General features: G+C 36.3%; 1 protein-coding gene across 1 annotated transcript in view; it reads right to left on the reverse strand.

The window, feature by feature from the left end:
• rbms3 (RNA binding motif, single stranded interacting protein) overlaps positions 1-4,967 on the reverse strand; it is a 123,252-nt gene extending 118,285 nt beyond the window's left edge. Inside the window, exon 1 of the mRNA XM_060869883.1 lies at positions 3,957-4,967. Coding sequence (XP_060725866.1) covers positions 3,957-4,031 — 75 coding nt within the window. The 5' untranslated portion in view covers positions 4,032-4,967. The remainder of the gene's footprint in view (positions 1-3,956) is intronic.
• Between the last annotated feature and the right edge of the window lie 19,515 nt (positions 4,968-24,482).

Below are 24,482 nucleotides of genomic sequence, written 5' to 3' on the forward strand. Positions count from 1 at the left end.
AAAGAAGTATACTAGAATGAGATTCAGTCTTCGCAACACTTCAACACTACACTTCCCAGACTCCAAGATGAGGATTTTCTTTTTTAGCCAACGCTACTCTATATTCTATATTTACAGAGTGTGCAGCACAAGTCTCTAGCACATACTGTATATTAGCACATATATCTCTAGCACAGAATTCACGTCTGAAGAATCACCATGCACACGCTTTCTTTATTTTGTGCAAAATATCCAAAAAAGCTGTATATATTGTACCTTCAGTGGTATTTCTTCTCATTTACTATCCTCCTGACTATTAAGCCAGGAAGCATGAGCATGTGAATACAACATAAAAAAAAGATGACTGAGAAAACCATGTACCAAGAAACCAGGTAAAGGCATGAGTGGTAGTAGTTTAATAATTTGTAGAAAACCACAGAAATAATTTAATGACACTATTAGAAAAAAAAATGTTCATAGAATACCACTCTCCCTCACACACACACACACACACACACACACACACATATCCAGCCCTCTCTATAGACCTCATAACCGTGGCAGATACACACAGGAAGCATTTTACTGTGTAAACGTCAGAGAGCTGTCCCACTGGAAGAGTTTACATGTATAATTCACATGCACACACCCACACTCAGCTCTCATGTTAACTTAGTGTGTCCGTGTTATTGTGCCTCAAGCAAATAACACCTCTGCTGAAAATTCTCTTTTATGCACGCTCTGTTGCAAAGAATAAGTAGAAGGTCACATTTCTTTTATTTTTTTTCAGAAAACAAACATCCAGATACACTAATTATGGCTTAGGCCTTTCATATGAAAGGAAAAAGAGAAAGATAAATACATTTATATCTGTAATTGTGAATGATTTATTACTGATATTTGACTAGATGAATTAAGAATAGTTAATTAAGACTACTTGTAACACACTTATAAAGGAGGTCAAATGTTTATTTATGCAAAAAAACTCAGCTTTTTGTACAAAGAATTCATAGGTTCATTACTTAAAGCATTTCGTAAATGAAGTCTGTTTTAACAATAAATGTGTTTAATTTATCCTGTGTAAGATGTGATGTATAAAAAAATATAGTACATGTTATTACTGTAGACTTGTGCATTTGACCACACATAAAAAAATAAAAAAAACCTTTCAGGAAATCATAAATAACTTACATTACTTGTATTGATCTAGTGTTGGATAAAACTACAGAAGAACCGCTTTATTTATAATTTATTTCTTATTTTTCTCTTCACTGAAAGAGAAATTCAATTATCCGAGCAAGAAGACATCTTGAACAAAGGGAAATAATCTAATATTTTTCATTATGATCAAATATAAGACTGTTAATACTATTAATTAAATTCTAGACAAATTTACTCATTTTATGTCAAAACACTAAAAGATAGTTTTACAATATTTTCTAGAAATAAATGAGTAAAATAAAAGCAGAAATATAATTTATTAAATAAAACCAAGACAGAGGTTTTATTTTAAACAATGCTATCATATCGGATTTTAAACCACCCAAAGATTTCCATTCTAGAAACATTTCTAACGTTAAATGTTTCTTGATTAGTGAAAATATGTACGGACGTATGTACGTTTTCTCATTTTGTGACAATGGTGATTTTAATTACATCGATAATCTCTGTAAATGCACCTTATAAATGAGTTCACATTGAAGAATCTAATTACTGAGCTGATAGTAATTTATGGCAGGGAGGAAATGAAAGCTGTTTTTTTCTTCACAGCAAAGCTGAAGTTCTGTGACAGAAGCATTATGAATCAATCTCCCAATTATCCACTGACAGAGTAAATAGCATGTTGCCATGCTATAATCCTAAGTAACATTGGGAGCAGCAGAAGCCTAATGAGCCCCATAGAGAAGGTTCTTGAGACGCTGCTGACACGCTGCATGTCATCGCACTGCAGGCCAGTTAGCGTGCACTCACACTGTGAGCAGAGCTTTAAACAGACCACTGCATGTTATTTTTGCTGCACAAAATCTGACCCTTCTGAGTGTAAATGAACCACACACACACACACACACACACACAGTACAGCCTTGACTTCACACTGCTGATTGAATGGTTGCAGGGGCCTCACAGCCTTCTGTTGGCACAATACCAGGGGGGAATTATTTCTCTTTAAATCTATTTCATATCCCACTGGTGTATGACTGCTGTCATGGATACCTCCCCTTGCATGCTCCATGCATGAGCGCATGAGCACTCACATACGCACCTATGGCTTTGCGTCTATACACACTCTGACAGGCATCTCGATACTGTACTAGCAGAGATTAAAGGCCCCTTGATGTACATGAGATACTCAAAACCTGAACAAACACTGAATGGAATGTGATCATACTGAAACTCAGATATGGTCATTATGGTGTATAGGTAGCAGCCGGAGTAAAACAATTCTTAATATGGACTTATCCCAGAGTCTGCTATTGTTTCTGGACAGGCTGATATGATATCATACCTTCCACCAGTATATTAAGCATTCTGGCTAAGTACACAAGGTGAGTGGGTGAATGGGAGCCATTTAACAGAGACAGAGAAAGTGAGAGAGAGAGAGAGAGAGAGAGAGAGAGAGAGAGATCAGTGATTGTGTGTCAGCTGCTTCTCTTCCCTCCACATGATTGATTCCCCCTAGAGGAATGCCTCCACTTTGAGAGCATGTTGGAATCAAGATTAATAAGAGGGCTTTTACGTCTGTAGTCTCCTTCCCAAACACACACACACACACACACACACACACACACACACACAGCCAGGCTTAAAATCGTGCACACTAACATGGGGCCCTCATCGTCATCCAAATGCTAAAATGTGAAATCTGAAACATAGCATGACTCTGTGCCAAATGCAATCTCCCCTTTTTTCTAATAATTTGCAAATTGATAATCATTCCTAGAATAATGCTATTCTTCCTCCTGTAACACTAACACCCAGCTCTGGTAATGCCAGGGGAAATTAATTATCTTACAATAAGATCTTATTACATTGTACATAGATTTTACCTTTTTGGAAAATCTCTGTTGAAATACAAAAGGATGATTCCATTGAATCAGACTCTCATGGAGATGTTTTGGGAAATTCATTAGAAAAGCAGAAGGGAATGCAATATAATTTGACTTGACCTTGAAGGCAGTGCGAGACAATAAATAACAGGTCAAAAAAAATATGTTGGGTGATTTGTGGGAAGATCACTGGCACTGAATTAGTTTGTATGAAATGAGCAATTTTTCTTACGCTTTGTCATTAAGATTTATAGCATTTATTAGAAATGCAATATACTGATCCTGTCCTAGTCCTTTTAAGAGATTAAATACAGAAGCCATCCATTTATCTAATCATAGCCTTTGCCTATTACATATTTCTGCCTAAAGTTTCTCCACCCTGATGTTAGAGAAAAGCATCTCATCACTTGCGTGTTCACGCCCTTGGCCTGACAGCCATTCTCTCAAGCAAAGCAACGTGTGCTTTCCCTTTCTCACCTAATGAGTCGCACTATACAGATGCCAACTTTTTTGTTCCAGAGCGATAAAGATGTGTGTAAAGAGCATAGAGGCAAGTAGAGCTCACCAGCACCGTAACAGCATCTCGATCAATGCACAGGAAATAATTTTCCACTTCAGAGTGGCGTAGGAGTCAAGAGATGGATGTTATTATTCAGGTCCCTCATCAAAGCCTGCTGTTCTGAAGCAACCGAAATCTCACATTTGGGTGTGTGAGCAAATGAACGTGTGTGTGTGTGTGTGTGTGTGTGTGTGTGTGTAAGACACATAATTAGCATGTTATTTCTCAGTTTCACTTATTTGGTGAAGTAAAGCTAAACCAAGCACCACATATCAGATATTGTATATCAGAAAGATGCTGCCAGGGTGGGGACATAGACAGAGACATAGAGAACAGAGGGAACCAAAGAACCAGAGAGCAGGGCACTGTACCTTAGTCTGGAGATAGTGAGGGTAGTAGTAGGTGTACTGGGGGTACATTGGTTGCTGTTCCAAGCGTTTGCCCATGTAGCTGGAATCCCTCTGGCCGTGGCAGTATACTGACTTGTGTGCTCGCTCCAAAACTCTGAATGCCTCTGCTTGTTGGGCTAGAGGCTAGATCCGTGCAGAAAAGGCAGTGAAAAGAGGATGGAGAGAGTGATGGGGAGTGCCACGGGACCTCCGGCTGTCCTTATGTCTGTCACTGTGTGGGAGTTGCGCTCTCAGTGTGCGAGCCGCTCTCTCCTCCTGCTCTTCTTATGGGAGATCAGACAAGAAGATGAAGGGAGAACAGAAAGGCAGGGCAGGAGAGGTCTGTGCAGAAAAAGAAGGGGCAGTCGAAATAAAGGGAAAGAGGTAATGGAAGAAGGAAGGTGGTGGCAGATATCACTTCTTATGGAATGCAAGCTCCTTTTCTCCTGCTCATGCCTTGACTTTGTCTCCGTTTCTGTAGCTTTTGGTTCTCTTGTGTCTGCACAATGTCAGATCTCTCCCAAGGCTGTCAGATATTCCAAGACAGTCTGCTCCGGTGTGTCCTGCTCTGGCTGATACACAAAGAAGCGATGCAGATTGATGATGTAGCTGCGCTGAGAGAGCTGAATCTGATCACAGTCAGTGAGACCGAAACCGTCCCTGGGAACAAGGAGTCCGGTTTTGAGCACCAGAAGAAGCAGCACAAACTCCTCTAAAAGGGAAATCCAGTACTATCCTGAACCCAGATACAAGTCCACACAGTGATTTTTCTCTCCAGCATCTGGCTGATGCCTTCTTTTCCTGCTGCCTCCTTGTCTTTCCACTTGCTTGTGCGAGTATGAATGCGTGAGTGGAAGTAATTGTGCCTGTGTGTGTGTATGCGTGTGTATGCGTGAGTGTGCGGCTGGGTGCTCCACAATGTGGTGAGGAGTGAGGGCTCAGATCAGGCAGCACTACGATCCTCCTCCGGGTAGGCGGGACTAGAGGCAGGATGCAGTGCTCCCTGAACTGGGGGAGTGTCACAACCAGCCTCTCTCTTTCTGTCTTCTCTTTCTCCCTCCTCAAGAGCACAACCGCCCTCTGCTAGGCTTTCACTCTGCAGGCAGGAGGAGCCAAAAAGAGGGGGAGGAGAGAAGAAAGAGTGCCACGAGGAGCACAGGCCCCCTACTGGTGATTTACAGATTCCACATACATTTATCTTTTACTTCTTCCGTTTGCCTTTTTTTGCTTTTCATTTTACCTTTTTTTTATTTATTTAACTGACAGATACTGACAGCTAGATATACATATTTTCACACTCTTATTTCTTTTGTGTAAAACAATGAAGAACACTAAATTCCTGGTACATGTTCAAATCAGAGCTGGGAAACAGGAAAATGTTTGTGGTCCCTGAGGACCGGTTTGGGAAAGATTGTTCTAGCTTATTTAGCACTTTCACATCATTGTTTTTTTGTAATTCAATACTAAAAGTGTACACAACAGATTTTCTTTTTCACCCAGTTATCTCTGTAGGAGAGGCTGCTAGTGTAACACACTGACACACTGACATTCATGAATAGTAGGACAGAGAACTGTGGCCTTAAGAAGTGCTTACGTAAGTCTCTGTGCACTAATTCTCACCTCTGCTCAGATACTTTCAGCACTTTCACCGAACAAACAAAGCTTTTTGTAACAGTTAAACAAAACGAGAATATAATTAATATGCTGATTATTGCATTATACAATGCAGTGAATAACACTGAACCATGTAACAAACAGGTACTCAGATGAAAAAGGTGCATCTACTGTACATTTCATACTCTCTGTAGACAGTACATATTATTTATGTCTTTTTTACTATGTATGGCAATTCCATTTAATATTTAGTTTAAAACTGAATGGTGTGAAACAAATCCTTATAGTATCTATACACGTCTAACAACGATCCAGGCAAAATATTTCATCATACTATGCGATGATCTGAGAACTATGATCATTCACAAGTAAGAAAAACGAATGACAGACAGTTTTAATTTGTATAGAGAACAGAATATTATCACAGGAGATGATTCAGTAGCAAAAACAACAAAAGATATGCTCTTAACATTTCACCATAAAGTTTTAACATTAAATGCAACTTTGAATTGAATTTTCATGATGTCTTTTCCTATTTAAACTAATTGATGGATAATTATTAATGCACATTTTAAATCAAAAGGAAAATTCCAAAAGGAAATCTTGTAGCTTTTATTATTTTTAAAATAGACAAAAGCAGTTTTCCTTGTAGGGACCAACCAAATGTCACCACATATTAGATATTTGTGTCCTTGTAGGGATATTTGGTGCCCACCAAAATATAAATATATGCCCAGACACACAGGGAGAGTGTTTAATGTGTGGTGGTTCAAGCATACACAAAGAAATAAATACAGAAATATTTTGTTTGTCTTTGTCATTTTATTCATATCATTATTTGATTGTATAATAACCTAAAATAACCTAATTAATTAATACTGAAAATGTCAGGCATCCTTAGCTGCCACCTCTGCACTCGCCTGCTATTATGATCAAAGGATAAAAAGTTGAACAATATCAATTTAACATTATGAATCAACCAGCTGACAGACATTTGCATGAGATTTAATGTCAGGATTGTAGCATATGAAATAGATATTTTTATAGCACACATACTCATTGTGTCTGTTGGCGCTTTATTCTTTCAGGCTTTGAAATTATCCACCACTGTTGAAGAGAATCCAAATTACATGCTGGCCCCAGGGATGCTTGTGTGGAGTGTATGTGTTGTTACACATGGCCTTGAGGGATCTCTGACTATGTGGAACAAAATACTAATGATAACAATACTCAGGCAAGGCAAGCTCATTTAGAGAAAAAAAAGTGATGCAATATCAGCAATGGCTAATAATACGCTACACATGGTGGTTTTCTTGACAATTACTGGTTACAGACAGTACAATAGTGCTCGAATCTGCACTGCACTATTACCAGGGGCAATATTTGGGTTGAAATTACACAGAATTCTCCACAATGGGGGTTTCAAATATGATTTTATTTAATCAGCCATATTTACATGTCTCCAGTGACCGAAGTGACTAGAGAAAAGATCCTTTAACATGTGTCAAGTAAGTGATTTTTTGGGAAAAGTTGGGGTGCTCTCATCACTATGTCTGGAATGCTGGGGCACACAGGGAAGGAGAGAGAGAGAGAGAGAGAGAGAGAGAGAGAGAGAGAGAGAGAGAGAGCAACATTTGATTCCAACCAGCTGAAAGCTGTTTAAATAATGTTGAAACCTTACAAAAGAGATTACAATTAGACAAGCACCATATAACTTACATAGCTATAAAGCAGATCTTTAGAGCTACTAAACTAACCATGCAGTTGGTCAGTAACTTACCATATTACTGTAGGTCCTTTAAACATATTAAACTTTGTATTTTTATTATCGGTGCAAAGCTTTTCTCTATGCTGATGATGACGTGACTGCAATCTAACAGCTGCAAACTGTGTTAGGAATTCACACTCAGCTAGCAAGAGTTTAGATATCCTTTGAAAGAATGGCTGTTTTTAACACTGTGGCTCTTTACTCAACATTTTCACCCTGTGGCTCCTAACTAAAGATTAGAAAAGAACCTAAATAAAACCACTTTCATCTATGTCCCATGTTTCAAATACATTTCTTTTTATAGAAGTAGAGTTGTCAAAGTATATTACTGGCAGAAAAACTATTTTGTTTAAAACCTTTTTCAAAAAAAAAATAAAAAATGTTCAGAAATGCAATGACATCTAACATGTTCTCCAGAATGTCACACATATTTTTCATCTGCAGTATTATAAAATATTGCAATGTTATAATGACATCAGTGGCTAAATAAGACAACCTACTGCAAGAAAGTTTATGATGTACAGCTACAGTACACAGTATATTACACCCCACAGACCTGGTAGCTATTTATGCATTACTTGCAAACAGTCAAAGATTTTCCTATTACACTGCTGAAGGATTTGGGACTCAATAAAATGTCTGGTGTGACAGCACAGGGGTTTGCATGCACACTTTCATATTAAGGCAAGCAGTGCTCTTCAAAGCACCTTCCAAAGGGTGCAGAAAATGGTGCACCGCTCACATGAGTCCAGAGAAACAAAAGTTGGGAAAAATAGCTTCTCATCTGGCTAGAGTACAGCTGGGAAAACAAGGCATACCAGCCAGCAGCTCCTTTTTATGGGCAGACAGAAAAACACATTGGATATTGTGTCACAGAAAAGAGTATGTAGAAGCTAAGCCTGATTAGAAAGCAGACAGTACTGTGGTGTCAGCCATGCAAAAAATTTGAACTAAAGAGATTGTCTGGAACATAAAAAGGCAAAAATGGGGTATAAAGAAGACATAGTACAGTGTTATGTATGTTGGGTCAGCGTCCTCTGTTTGAATCTTAAGTACTGCATTATTTAAAATCATACAGTAAGAGCAGTCATGCAGTGACATGTCTCCACTCACATGTCAAACTATGATGGATTGTTCGGGCCCAATCTGGGTCAGAGCTGGGATAATGCATATGTTTTTTGCTGTCAAGCATGGGCATAGTGGCTGACATGTACATTTTCAATAGTTAGCTTTGGTTCAGTTTTTATTAGGGGCAATTACAAATGATCATGAAATTTTGGGCAAAGTTTTGACCAGCATCAAGGCTGGAATGTACATGACTACTGGTTTTCTGGGATGTTTTTGTTAAGCATTGCAATGCATAAAGGAGACCTCTATTCCACCTTATGGTAAATTAACATAAATACAATTACCTATGCAGTGCACCATGCAGATACATGTTCTTTTCTCTACAATCAGACCATCTCTTTTTCTATATATACTGTATATGCTTTGGGTCTACATATTCATGCTGAGATCACCAAAATCACCACTGTATGCAGGAAATGTGTTCACATGCTCACTAATAATGACTTTTAATTGTAAAAAAAAAAAAAACATACAGGTAATAGTGTTCTTGATTTTTTGTTAGACACCCGTATTTCAGAACAATGGGTGGAATATTCAGCATGTACATTTGAACATGTGCAGCAACAGGGATGTGGTAGCCTAGTGGTTAAGGTGTTAAGGGGCTACCAATTGGGAAGGTTGTGAGTTTGATTCCTATGTCCACCAAGCTGCCCCTGAGCAAGGCCCTTAACCCTCAATTGCTCAGTTGTATTAAAAAATGAGATAAAATGTAAGTTGGTCTGGATAAAGGCATCTGCTAAATGCTGTAAGTGTAAACATATCCAGGTACAGTTGAGCTCTGTGTTCCATTGATCTTGTCTATGTCTAAGCATATTGTCAATGCAGCATTGCATTATTTCTCCCTGTGTTCAATGGGATTCATTTGGATTCTCTGGTTTCTTCTACTAAATCTAAATGTGCATGTATGGTGCGCTGAGTTGAACAAGTATCTCACCCAGGGTGAATTTCCAACTTTGTGCCTAGTGTGACTGGGATTGCCTCTGGAACCTCTGTGACCCTGACCAGGATAAAGCAGCTTGATTAAAGGAATGAATGCATTTAGGAAGGAAGGAACCTTAAGGAGCTGTTTTTGTAAGACTGAGTGTGGAGAGGAAAGAGAAAAGAGACAGTCTAACAAAAATTAGAAAGGTTGAAAAAGAAGTAAGTTGGGTTTTCCTGTGTTTGCAAACAAGCCACAGATGTGAAAAGAGTTAGTTTGGAACAAACCACAGAAGCAGTAGGCGGGTGAGTTTGATAGCAAACTGTGTGTGAAGTAGTGTTAGACAAACTAATCTCTCTCTCTCTCTTTCTCTCTCTCTCTCTCTTTCTCTCTCTCTTCCGCTCTTTGCTCATACTGTAGAAAGCTTTAATCAAGAAGCTTTTTATTTCAGCACAGCCTGTACTGTTACTTATCACACCGACTGTCACCATTACTGCATGCACGCTACTGAAGAATGTTTGTTCAAGCCCTTTAGACAACAACCTACTTGGAATTCTGCCTGCTGAAATACTAAAGTGGCAGCTGAAAGGACAGAGGTATCAGTGCAGCACAGTTTAGACATGGACAGTGGATAAATACATTCCAGACAGAGCCAAATACTTTCATGTGAATGATATACGCCGGAATATGAACGAACTTTGCTATTCTTAAAGGAGCTGTTTAATAGAAATTAGCTGTAAATCTTTCCTACAAGCATGTTTCCTTTATCCATCTTGATCATCATCAGCCCTCCCTACAGTAAAGTAACTGCATTTTATTGCTCATCATGGCTTGTTAGGTCTGAGGTTAGTCAAGGTTCATTTCTCTAAGCTTTGTTCCCTATATGGAGACCCAGTGCCGTAAAGTTTAATAGAGTTCCTCTAATATTGTACCAAGTGACCCATAGTACCACCACACTTCATGCACATTCATGAACATAAATCCACTCTGGAGACACAAGCAACTTGAGAACACTTTGTTCCTCATCATGCAAGACTGTATTTTATATTCCCTGCAGTATGTAAATGTGAGTGTGAAGTGGAGTGGGGAAGTACAATATATTTGTAATTACAGCATTTGTATTGCATGAATAAAAACCACTGGTACGCATGTATCCTAACCTCACCCCAACTGCTGGCTACCCCCTGGCACCCTTACAGGTTCACATATTTTTCCATTGTAATTGCTTTGATATTAAACTTAATGGGCCTCATTTCTCAAACTGGGTGAAAACAAATGTCTTAATAAATTGTTCCTAAGTTGTTCTGCAAAAGAAATGTAGCTTTTATAAAAATATATATAAATAAAAGCATATCCTAAGTAAACTCCTGAGGATGCGAACACTTATGTGTAGTTTGATAGGCTTCAAATCATAATAATAAAAAAATAGTCCAGTGTTACTGTAATTATATATAAATATGTGGATTATACTCTCATGTGTAAATCAGTCACACGAAAAGATGGTGAAAAGAAAATGATGTTGTTGTTTTACATGAATGACTTGAAAGAACACAAAAGAAAGAAATCCAGTGCTGAAAAGAAAGACGAGCTATTCAATTGAGACAAAAGTAATGGCACCCTGTAAAGGTGGAAGAGTTAGTATGTGTCTATGATAACCCTTGCATTATGGGAAGACATGCTTAGGATGTACTCTATTACTGTTTAGTCCTTTTGTTGTTTTCAGCTCTCTGTGAACTTTGCCTATTTTGAAGATTTGTGAGCATCATCAATTGCAAAATCAATGAGAAAATCAATATTAAAAATAATTTGTAAATCTGTCAGGATTTTTTTTGTTGTTGTTTGCCCAATGAAATCATATTCACACACACTATAAAATCTATATCTTACTAAAATATCAGATAATGCACAGTAAATTCACCCAGTTACTGGCATATGCCTTCCTTTATCCATATGCCCACACCTTTGCACAAGCAACAGCAATACATCAATTAGCTGTCACATTGGAAAAGCTGTGCATTACATTTCCCTTTTTTACAATACTAATAGATAGCTTGATATATGATAAGTCTACAACAATCCAAATATGACTTACCAAATATGAATAAAATGACATGAAAAACTTAAACCAGTAGATTGGTTATAATATACATAGTGACACAATTCATATACTGTATGATGCTTTCATTTCAGATGAGACACAATGAACTGTACTACTCAGTACTGAACGCATACAGTATATGACCTGAACATTTGTTGAGTTTAACAATTTCTTTTTCTTCATTGTTCATTTCACTACACACTCTTTAACATACAATTTACTGATTTGTTGTGCTTTATATTCTCTCATTAAAAAAAATCCTTGAGGCAATTCATGCTAATTGTTCTACTGTTTATGTATTCGTGCATAACATAATATTTTAATTTGTATCAATCACAGTTTCAAAAGAGTCACTTTCGAAATTAAGTAGGTTAACAACTTCGAATTTTGACTCTGATTACCTTGTGAGTTGCCACCAAACTTCTCCCATACAGTAGATACAGACAGGGTGTTGTTAATCAGAGTGTATATGATCAGCTTAATAACAAATTACACTATGCATCTATTTGTAATAAAATAGCAACTCACTGTCATGGAGAGAAATTAATGTCAAAATTTTACATTTTAATTATGTTATTAATGAATCAGTGGACAAACTATCTATTAGCTGAAACATGGCATTTTCTGATGTGCTGTATTCATTAAGCTATCCAAGCTAAACCTATCTTCTGGGAGCAGAAATGCCATACAACAGATTTCTTTCATTAACTAAAAGCTGATTAATGAACGATATTCGTCCTGGGAAAGCATACAGTAAAAATAGCTGCTTACAGACTTGATTTTTCAGATGCCTTTACTCTACAGTGTGAAGTGGTAAAAATGTAAATAATGCTGATTTCCAGTAGTGAATTGCAGCCAGGAGTCTTTTGTCACACACTCACACACTCCCTGCAGGTAGAGGTGCCTCTGGTGGAGGAAAGCACGGCTGGTCTAGCGTGACTGACAGGAGGGGCTCCAGACACTGGAAGGTAATTAATTTCTGTAAACGACCGCCATATCTGTCAGCTTTTATAAACGAGCGTTTATGTGTTATGGACGATTTAACCACCGCACTGAGAGGAGGTGACAGAGACGAGTGGAACAGAAAGACAGCCTCGTGTTCATGTGAATAGAACACCCTGATGATGTGAGAACTTGATTGTAATATAAATTTCAACATCGCTTTATCCTCATCCATACACAAAGAAATGATGTAAAGTAGTACTAGTGCTATCATGATGTCCATGGTTGACTCTTCAACCTATAGTGTTTATATATATATATATATATATATATATATATATATATATATATATATATATATATATATAACGTATAATATATATATATATATATATATATATATATATATATATATATATATACATTTAAGGCTCTTGAGGCTTAATAAAGTACACACTGTTGATTTCTACTTATTTTCAACACTTCAGTTAATAACATAGGACACTAAAAAAAAATCAGTCAAAAGTATTGTGTTCCCAGTGCTTCAGACCACTGTGACTTTAAGCAGAACTTTAGACTGCTAAAAAATATCACACAATCCTCTACTGGTGCAAATATACACAAATACAAATATTTAATGTTCTAATCCAGGATGTCCCATTTTTTCAGCACAGGTTCCCAATCGATCACTTACAAATGCCACACTGATTCCAAAATGTTAAAAAAAATGACAGAACCAGTGCACAATCTTTAAAGTGAAAGGATGCACATACTGACGTGTAAGCTTGCAGTCTTGCTACAAACTGAATAGTAGGTCAAACAAAACCAGCCAAAAACTTGCATTCATGGAGGTACAATATACAAACTCAATAAAAAATAGAAAGGAGCTCTTAGGAAAAAGAAGAATGTCCATTTTGCTGACATTGAGAAAGATCTATTACCACTGGGGTAATGTCAAATGGCATGTGAACATTATTCTAGACTTGCACTATAGGAAAGAAGAAAACATAGAAAGTATTCACTCCTAAATGTAGCACATAATACTCACCCCAATGGTGGTGCCATGTATCCCGTGGCTTCAAATGTTTGCTCCCTATAGACTGTTAGGTGTTTTGATGAGGTGCTCGGACACGAGTGTTCCTTAAAAACAAGTGGGAAATGAGAGAATGGTCCCATCCATACACTCTGTGCAATGAGGCTGGTGAAATATGTTTTCTTCTGCAGATTACTGAACAGCAGGGGAAGGAGAGCAGAACAGAGGCCATGATCCTACTTCTTCATTCTTGAATAAGATACAGAGGAAACGGTGGTGGGTGCAGGGAGAGAAATACAACATGCTCCAAATGTGCAAAGAGCAGATACCTGAAGCACGTACAGCTCGACTGCATGTAGGAGAAAAAGAAGGAACATTTTATATTTAGGTACTTTTTGTTTTTCATTTATTAATTCATATTCAGGATCCACTTTATTCTGGACAGCTTTAAGATAGATTTGGAGCCTATTCCATCTCTGTCTCTCTCTCTCTCTGTTGAACTACTCCTCATGCCACTCCTGAGCTACCAGTGATCCTGACTCCTTCTGATCTCCAGAACTACTTGATCCATCCTTATACCATACTTCTGGTTGGAGTCTTATCACCTGGAAACCACTCGCTGCTTTGGATGGCCCCACACGGACCGCCTAAAGATAAATAAGATTGCTGTGGATAGTACCACTTAGAAACTATGACTGAAATTGCCACAAACAAATTTTGCGCTTTTGAAAAAGCCTCCATCAGTGAACAGTTAAAAGAGAATGAATTATAAAGGGATTGTCTTTAATAATCACATTGATTATCATCTGGTGCCACCTAGATGAGGATGGGCTCCTTTTTGAGTCTCCATTCTAGGTTTCTTACTAATATCATTTCAGAGGGTTATTTTATGGCCACCATCATCTCTGGTTTGCTTGTTAGGGATACTTTGAAAATGTATAATGTATGACCTGAATTTATATACAGTATTTCTGTAAAGCTGCTTTGTGACAATGTCCATTGTTAAAAGTGTTAAATAAAAACTAATTGAATTTAATACAGACAGAATGGTTTGGCAATCCATTGCATGACACCATGCACACGCATTCATACAAAATTTAATCTAGCCTATATACCTACCGACATGTTTTAGGAGATTAAAGAAATCAGAGTAAACCCGTTTCTGAATCTTAAAATAAATATCACTTCTAATGGCACTAACAGATCAACTGTAATCTGATCTGCTTTTCTGTTCTTTCTAAGCTCTGTGACAACCAAACTGCGTAACTATACATTATACATGATCACAGGAAGCTAGAAAGAAAGAAGTATTTTTTTTCTTTTTTTTTAATTACACAATATTTTGCATTTTATGATTTTGACTTCTGTGTACATGCAATGCTTTAATCAACAGTAAAATGAATATAATTAATAAATACCACAGTTATAGTCCCAGTTCAATTCTTCTACACTTAAATACTCAGATTCACTAAGCATGCATAACTACTAGCCACTATAGTTTTCACAGTCATTTTAGTAAATTTAGCCTTTAATAGTGCTACATATCTGGTCATCCTTCCAAACCAAACAGAACAGTAGATATCTTTCTTATGATAGCTGTAAACCCACTCGATGGGTTTAACAACCAGGCAGAGACTCTGTGTAAGTCTCCAGGATGTTGTTAACTTAAATATTCTTTCTTTAATATATTGTTAGATTTTCCTGTTTACAGTATGTAATTCACAGAATTCCCAATAAACATTTTTCTTTTGTGTGGCTCAATGAAAAACTGGGGGAATGTGCACAGCAATCTGTTTATCTGTGATGCTCAGATAGACACAGACATTCATATATACACAGTGTGTTAATAATGGCATAGAACCTGCATTGTCTAATAGCATTGCTTTTATCGTTATTTTTTTCTTCTTCTTTTAAATATCAACACATTTCAAAGGCTAGGTTATATTAAAGGATTTATGTCCAGCAAGAAATATGTTTTTTCACCAGTAAGCAAGAATTGAAATTTAGCTGATTCCCCATGCTGATTTGTTATGTGGATATTTGACAGCTGCCCCAGGGACCTTCATGCCATATTAATGGAAAGAAATATGACCAAGACCACTGTAATTATAAAAGCACTCCAGGCAGACACACTGCATCATAATTTACACAGCTCCCATCATGTTCAGTAGTATTTTCAAAGCAGGCCAGGGAAAACCATTATCAGTTTCATCAATGTCGTTATACTTATCTTCTTCATTAAACATACCTCGATTCATCTTCTTTAACTGAACTGGAGTGATGAATGTAAATTGAGTTGTGTTTGATTGCTGCATACAATCTCTAAGAAATGTCAGTTGACATAAATGTTGGGGATGTCTACTCCTTATTTCTGTCAGAGCCTGAAAAACACCAGGTAAGGATAACTTCAAGGCTTTGTGGAAAACCAGCATTGTGATGTATTGAGCTGTGCTCCAGCTGGACCATGAATACAACCTAAATGACAAAAATACAGTAAGCATTTACATAGAAAATGTTTCACTTTGCCATTTAGATCAATGTATCTTTTTCCTCATGATCCCTAAACACCTCTGTTCCCTAAACACCTTCTCACAACTGGTTACTCTATCCACCACTGACATTTCCTTAAAAAGAGATCCCGTTTTTGATCTTGAATGCATATAATAACAAATTCCCTCCAAGCAGTTCCTTTCTGAAAAGGCTAAATGCCATCATTCTATTTTTTTTTCATAGAACTGACCAAAACCTCAGGGAGGAAGTTTGGTAGTGATGGTTTTTATGCATGTAACCTGTAAGAATTTATTTTATTATTATTTCTCCATTTGGTTGTTGTATGGACTCATTGTTGCAATATAATACTGTCATTTATTAAACTGAAATCCAGTAAAGTATGAGTTTGAACCATAAAGGACTGTAAAAAGACAAAAATAAATATAAATTTTAAATAAATCCCTGATGATCCTTATAAAAAAATGCCATGGTTATAAACAGAATAGCATTACAAATGGAGTTGAAATAAACGAGGTAGCTTTTTTAAGTTAAAAAAAAAACAACTTTGAGGTTTTTTTTTTATTAATTCGAAAACATTTCAGTGATGATGCAAACATAACCCATCCATTACCCTTTTCAAAATTATTCATATTCAAAATTCCAATTTATTTATATATAGCGCTTTTAACAGTTGACATTGTCTCAAAGCAGCTTTACAGAACATAAACATAAAACAAAAGATTAATATTATACAAAAATTCAAGATTAATATTATATATATTTCACTGTATTTGTATTTATCCACAATAAGCAAGCTTATTCAATTTCAGTTCATCCCTTTGATAACACTTTATAGAATGTAAAACCTCAAGTCCGTGATTTGAAATGGTGAAGCGATGTGAATGCTCAGACCTTACAGACTCAGATTAATGTATAAATCCAAAATTAGCATAGATCTCTCATACAATAATGGGTAAAAGTAAAAGAACGAAACATGGAATATTGTGGTGGGAAAAAAATATTAAAAAGAAGACAGCTCAAAATTACGAGCACCAACACTATCTAGCAGGAGAGGGTATATAATTCAAAGACAAGCAGAAAATTGAAGAAACTTTGGCAAGAGGACAGTAAGACATTCCAGGATTTCGAGTCTTCCTTGGATAAGAACGATGGCAGAATGTAACATCAGCTTGATAGAAGTTGTCAAGGTCAGTTTGTGAGGCCTGCCAAGTACTTCATAGAGAAGTTAACACATTTGATATATATTAACACCTGGATGAGTTATCTATATGCCTGGATATTGAAGAGAGGAGAAAAAAAAAGCTGTTGCATATGACCAATTTAATATAATTATAGAGGCAGAAATCTTTGGTTATTCTTGTGCCAAAACTAGATGAAGATTCTAAATTTGTTTCAGAATTCAAACCCCACTGCAACTGATATAGCATTTCTAGACTTGCTACGAACATAGTAGAGCAATTAAATTCATAAAGTGGACCGTAAAGATTCTGTCCAGTTTTAGAAAAAAAAGAATAAATGCATTCTTATCAGTAGCACCTTTATCTCAGAAATGAGAATTGTAGAGGATACAGATTTTTATCTCTTAAGAAGTAGCTTTTTGTATCAGAAGAACTGTTTGATGGAGAGATGGTGATAACCTTCTGTTACAAGACAGTTCTTTGGGTGAGGTACTCAAAAAAGTAAGGTACTTAAAAACCTAAAAACGTACTTTTTTCTATTGAACAATGCTTTTTTCAGGGCTATTCAGAGTATTAAAATGATGTCAGAATTCTATCAACATCTACAAATATTCTATTGAGGAGTCACAAAAGAAATAAACCCTTTGAACATGAGAAATTAAAAATGTATGGTAATTGAAAACCAAGATAAAATAATATGAACAAGGATATGACCTTAGGGCATGATCCCTGACTGAAATCTGAAAAAGATATATTTTTTGAACATCTTTATTAGTTGTTCATTTTAAAAACAATGCAAAACAAAAGAAAACAAACAACAATAAGAACTGTGCGAAATATACTGCAGACTGGATGGAAACACATTCAGATATCTTTCGCTTTGTCCTAAACTGAATCCACACTGGGAAGATATACAGAAAGGATTTTATTTAAGGATTATATGGCATTTTAATACTGATTTACATCTAGACCCATTAGATGTTGAGACTGTAGGGATAAATATTGATTTAACATAATAGATCAAAATAAATGCACATTTACATTTTGAAAATTAAATCTTTGGATTCACTATTTCATTCCCTGTGCCCATAAAATAGGACATGACCTTAGAGGTATTTTTTTTTCAAATATAAGATTAACCTTTCTAAAGTAATGTCTTTCTACAATACAGGAAGTTTCCGTACTGTTTGTGCATCATGAAATATATATTTAGGATTGTCAATGTGTTTAATGGTGGCTGTATGTACATAATGATTCAAATGAATTGAACAACATTAATTTAATAATCCAGATTTTCAGTGACTTTGACAAGGGCTCTGACAAGATCAGTCATAGACATCTACGTCCCTGTCCGTCAGCCTCTGCACCCTTTAGCTTTGTGCTGTTAGAATGTTGAAAGTTGAACCATCCTTACATTTTCCCAACTTCTGTTCAGACAGTTCCCAGTTTCTTTGAACAATATTCTTATATCTGAGACGTTTTACTTATTCTTTCAATATTCTTCTTCTTATTCGTATTTACCTCATAGCTCATCTTTTCTTCAGTGCTGGCAAATGCCCCAGTCTCAGTCATGAGTGATGAGCTGCTATTCTTTACTGCATGAATTCTGTTTTTTAGATGTACTGGGTTTTCACAAGAGGTCGTTTTTTTTTCATTCCACCTATAACATTTAACTATGGTCTCAGAGTTTGCTTTTCATACACAACTATTCATACATATCATCTGAGCTGTTTCATTCCACAAATTACCCAAAATAGCACACAGTGTAATAATCAAAGTGGTTTTATTTTGTACAAGCCATTTAGGTTCCTGTGTAATCTTGAATTTATGCCAAATCATTCTTTTTTTTTACGAAGCAACAAGGACGTCACATCAAACAAAGTGTTTACTTTAAGTTGATAACACTTTAATGTGAGTACTCATATTCTATCATGATTGTTTTACATCTGTACATTACTGTGTGGATTTTAGCTTGTTCTGTTATCTTCAGCATCTGCACACATAGACTAGATTTCTGGTTATATATAGAAGCATTGTGTACTAAGCAAAGAAACTAACACTTTTATCACTTTCATGAGCTTAAGTCCCAATATCTATTTTAATAAGAAATATTAGGTGCAAACTTTGCCTCAGTGGGAATTATATTAAAACAGGACATGCTGTTAGCCTGCAGGCATGAGTGTGGTTATGTGAAAAAGTGAGGATGAGCAATTGAGAGATAGTATGGCAGAGCTGAGATAGAGTGACAGGAGAAAGATGAAGAGTCAAAGCGATGGAGGAAAAGATTTAAGGCTTATGTCAGGAATGCCAAGCACAATAAATATCTGAGGAGTCACTGTTGGGACAGGACTAAAATGGTTCGATCAAGGCACCTAGACCCAGCAGCTACCATTACTATGCTTGTTTAGCCATGGTAATTTAATCTCATAATGATTAGCAAAAACCTGTCAGTATGGATTAGGTATAAAGTGATTTAAGAGCATATTATGTTTAGTGGCACCCTGACTTTGTTGTGTTGTGACTGTGACTGTTACATGAAGTGTGTGGTTACACTTCTAAGGTAGTGCACACAGGAACAAGTGGAACAGACGCATAAATCAGACTTCAAACTGGGGGTAGGGGACAATGTTGGCAGCTAGCTGGAGGAGAGCACGAGAAAGCCCTGAAACGTTCTATCGTAAAGCGGCTCATTCATCAAGCGCTGAGAGGCCGGCTTCACCCTGAGGCCTTGGCTGCATCCGACAAGACTGCCTCTCCCTTCTTCATGTTTCTAGGATTTTCAGGGTTGGGCTCGCTTTTCATGTGGGTGTTTTCTGAAAGTGTTTAATTAAAACACCCCAGAACAAACAGAAAGTGACTGAACTGTGAGTAGCCATCATGAATCATGCTGAGCTGCACTCATTACTCCGGCTGTGTGCAGAGGTCTGGATTAACTTCAGCCAAACTCATAACCTGGCCTCATTTTCAGACGTCCCACACCTGCCAGCTCACCCACACTGTGCTTGGAGAGCAGTAAATCTAGCTGTGCGGGGTACTGTTCATCACTACTCATCAGGTTATCACTACACATCAGACTCTTTCAACAAGGAGTATGACAGAGAAAAAAAGTGTAGTGTGTATTAAAACGGATTGCAAACCTCTTCTAGAATAGAGGTTTTGGAATCAATAAAACAAATTAAGATAATGATAAAACGTCTTTAATCCCGATGCCAGAGACTGCTTCAAATTACAAGAGAAATAAATATAAAGGACATATTCTATATATACAAAATATATACAAAATTACAAAAAAAAGGTGCTAGAGAACTAAGAACATATTGTACATGTATTTATATTAATGTGCATAGTGTAATTTTGTGAAATTGTAATAGTGCATATAATGGAACAGTGATACTGTCAGTGTTCATTGTGTCAGCGCTGTTCCCGACTTACAGAGTTTGATTCTGGGGCATGGTTAGCATGTTTGCTTTGAACCTCTGTGGTTACTGGTTTCATTGGGATCTCCACCTTGTGTGTGTGGAGTTTGCGTGTTCTTAGCGTGCTTTGGGGTTACCTGCCCTGCTCCAAAGACACGTGTTGTAGGCTGACTCACATCTCTAAAGTGTGTGTGCGCGAGATTATGCCCTGTGATGTATTGGCTGTAGGTTCCCTGGGTAAATAGATGGATGGAAAATTGCTTCTCCTGTTGCTCTACTCAGGTCTTTGCACATTGTTAGAAAAGAAAATGCAAATTCAATTCAAATTCCAAGTCATGATGTATTTCCATCTATCATTGTTGATGTTAAGTATAACTTGACATAACATTAATAAAGTAACAGTGAAGAAAAAAATACTAGCTATAGAACTTACAATAGAACAATATCAACAACCAGAAACTTACAAAATGGAAGTGAAAATATGTGGTGATGTTTTATAGCTATGCTGTTTTTTAGTTGAACATCTTGCTGCAATACTAGGTGTACTTCAACTATTTACTTGATTAATTAATAATGCCACTAAATATCAGTCTGTCCATAACATTTGTTTGATATAATCTAATGAGTTTGACTCAGATGTCCTAATGTAATTGATTGGGAATATAAGCATTTTTACAGACAAAACATTCGCAAACACACTAAATGCATTTAGGCCATTAAAAGCAATGTTCATGAAGAATGTTTATAGGTTATGTGCAATTTGCTCAAATGAGAATTTTATAGAGGTAATCTAATATATAATAACTAATAAAATATAATTTTAGAACTATATAAAGAAGATCCTGAACCTCTGATGTAACTTTATGCAATAGGGACTTGATGCGACTGCAATATCTGCTGGCAAAGCGTCTGACATTAACGTTTAATTCACTAAGGCTGAAGTTAATCGTGCAAACTGTGCCTGGGACCATCTACTAAATACACTTTGCATGGAGTGCATGGTTTTAAAGCTACTGAGAAATGATACAAATAATCAAAAATCTTAGGACTAACAAGAAAATTGATGTTTAGTGACAAAGTAATACCTGATAATAAATGGAGATATTTTTAAAAGAAGATAAAAATTTAAATGAGCATTACATAAAAAATAAAAAAAAAAATCTATGAATACTACATAAAAATGGCTGAATAAAAACTGTGTAATTAAAGTGTATTCAGATGGGGGTTTATTATAGTCAACTGGGGCTCTTTCAGGAAAATTGGAAATGTCAAGTCCTATTTAGGATTTAGAATTTATTTCTAGGGGAAATTTATGTATGTGTTTATATGCAATAGCAGAGCATCCAATGCCAGAGATAGCAGATGACAACATGCAGGCTGTGATATTCGTATTGAAGTACAGTCTCAAAAGGAAAAAAACAAGATTTTTCATAAATCCTCCTTGCTGGGATGCAATTTTTTTGTATATTTAAATGGCTATAATGTACCTTATAAAGTACATAAATGGATTATTATTGGGTTTTAGGGTTTAAAAAATAGATGATATTCACCTTCCAAGATTAAACATACTTGAGGTACAGTAGTATCCTTTTTTCTAAGGGAGTAGCTGTTATTTTTTTAAATAATTTGAAATACAAATAACAAATATTGCAGGTAACATAAGCAGTCATTATGGACAAGTAAAATAGTAAAATAGTTCCCCTGAATAATTCCTTTATCAAGGTTCTGTAACATTACCTATACTGTCATATATAGTCATAATTTGAAAAATAGGTAGTTCCCTGTGGTCTGTGAGGACAACAACCTCATATTCAATACAAAATTGTTGGACTGAATATGACTATAGAAAGGACATTATTTATAATAACACTCTCTGGTGTTTATAAAAAATTATAATCACACCCTCCAGTATCACCCAAATAAGGTCTAGTTCCTCTCAAGGTTTCTTCCGCTTCCATCTAAGGACATTTTTCCTTTCCACAGTCGCCTGAGTCACCTTAGGCTTGCTTAGTGGGGATAAATACAAACACATTTAAATATGTCTAATGTTAATCTTAAACTTTTGTTGTTAATATTAATTGTAAAATTTTTGTACTATATTTTCTTCTGTTCTGTAAAGCAGCATTGAGACAATGTCCATTGTTTAAAGTGCTATGCAAATAAAACTGAATTGAACTGAATAAATAAAGTAGGTCAGTGTGAATAGTTAGTCGAATAATTAATTGGCACAAAAATGTACTGCAATATGCATTGCTAATTCTTAAGGCAAGGTATGTACTGTATGGATGAAATCCTTGTGCCTGAAAACTTTTAATATATTGATAGCATTTTTCTAATATACTGTAGGTAAAATGGCAAAACAGTTATGCAAAATCTACTAATCCTAACTAATGTGCAATGGCTTTTCTATATATCACTTTCACTTGATAAATAGTTCCGTAAATTCTAACCAGCAGACTAAGTTATATGACAATGGTAGAGTACCAAGTGCTCTATTAATCTATTAATTTGCTTTATGGGATAATGGGAAAATACAAACTAAAGCCAAATGGGAGCAAAAATACCAGACCTGTGATCAGATGGGCTAAAGAGCATTCATTTTTTACTGGTTAAGCTGTTCAATTGCTTCACTCCCCCCTGCAGGTGCAACAGACTTAAGTTCTGTGCAGGGAAATAACACACATGATGAATTAAGATAGTGCTTGCTTTGTGTGACGAATGAAGCAGAAGGAAGGCCAGCATGTGTGAGTGTCTGTCCTCTAGCGTGTCAGTATTTCTCTGTGTGCTCTGCCAGGGCATGAGCACCAGCATAGGGCTGACTGATCACCTGTCTCCAAGCTTGCTGCAGGGGTCTCCTTCTGCTTCACATAAGGTCGTTCATTGACTCCAGAAGTTTGGAGGTGCCCTATGTGACTAAGCACTTTTCCCCCATTCGGCACTTACTCTGACTAATTCGCCCTAATAAATGGAACGTCCTCAGAGCTTGTCAAGACACAGGCATCATTACTGTGAATTATGAACATTCAACAACACTGAATCCATGTACCGCATTTCTTGTCATTCTCTATGGGCTTATACAACCATCATATCCCATGCAAGGGCCAATAACTCTTTATCATATGCACACCTTTTTTGTGGCTGACATGCATCCATTCAGGCCTGTTTCCTGTAGTTGTGCCTTGGATCCCTGGTTCTGCTTGCCAAGGCGTGTCTGCATGTCTGGCACAGAAGCGAACAATTTAAGATACAGTACCAAAACAAGAAGAAAGTTATTTAGGGAACAAGCATGATATATGATGGAGAAGTGATAAAATAAAGTTGAGCTGCACACTTCTTGCTTGAAAGAAAAGATTAAATTGGAATCCTCTATCCTTCAAGGTAAAAATGGAAAATGGAAATGACATCGCATAGCATAGCATAGCATAGCATAGCATAGCATAGCATAGTATAGTATAGTATAATATAGTATAGTATAAAATACAGTAGTTGCTGACAGCTGATTTTCTGATTAGTTCTATATAAATAAGAATATTAAAGGGGATATTAGAGGATTTGGAAAAAAAAAATAGAAAATGTGGTAGAAAAATTAAGTGAAAATTAAGTTAAAATGAAAACTTTTATTTATTATTGAGGTATACTGTAACTGTAGGAAAAGATGAAACGTTACAGTTTAAAAATCACATTGTGTTTCAGTTAGTTTATAAAATAATAATAATAAAAAGAAAAACACAGTGTCTGTCCAAAACAACTCAGTGTGTGAATACAGGCTAAAACAGCAGCTAAACATAATATAATATAATGCATAAAGCTTATAAGCTTATTGGGGTGACATGGGGACGTGTATCAGTAGTATGCTGTATAATGTATAATGAACAAGTGGTGATGCACAGATGTAAATATG

The sequence above is a fragment of the Tachysurus vachellii genome, chromosome 5 (assembly GCF_030014155.1).
Source record: "Tachysurus vachellii isolate PV-2020 chromosome 5, HZAU_Pvac_v1, whole genome shotgun sequence".
Taxonomy (NCBI): Eukaryota; Metazoa; Chordata; class Actinopteri; order Siluriformes; family Bagridae; genus Tachysurus; species Tachysurus vachellii.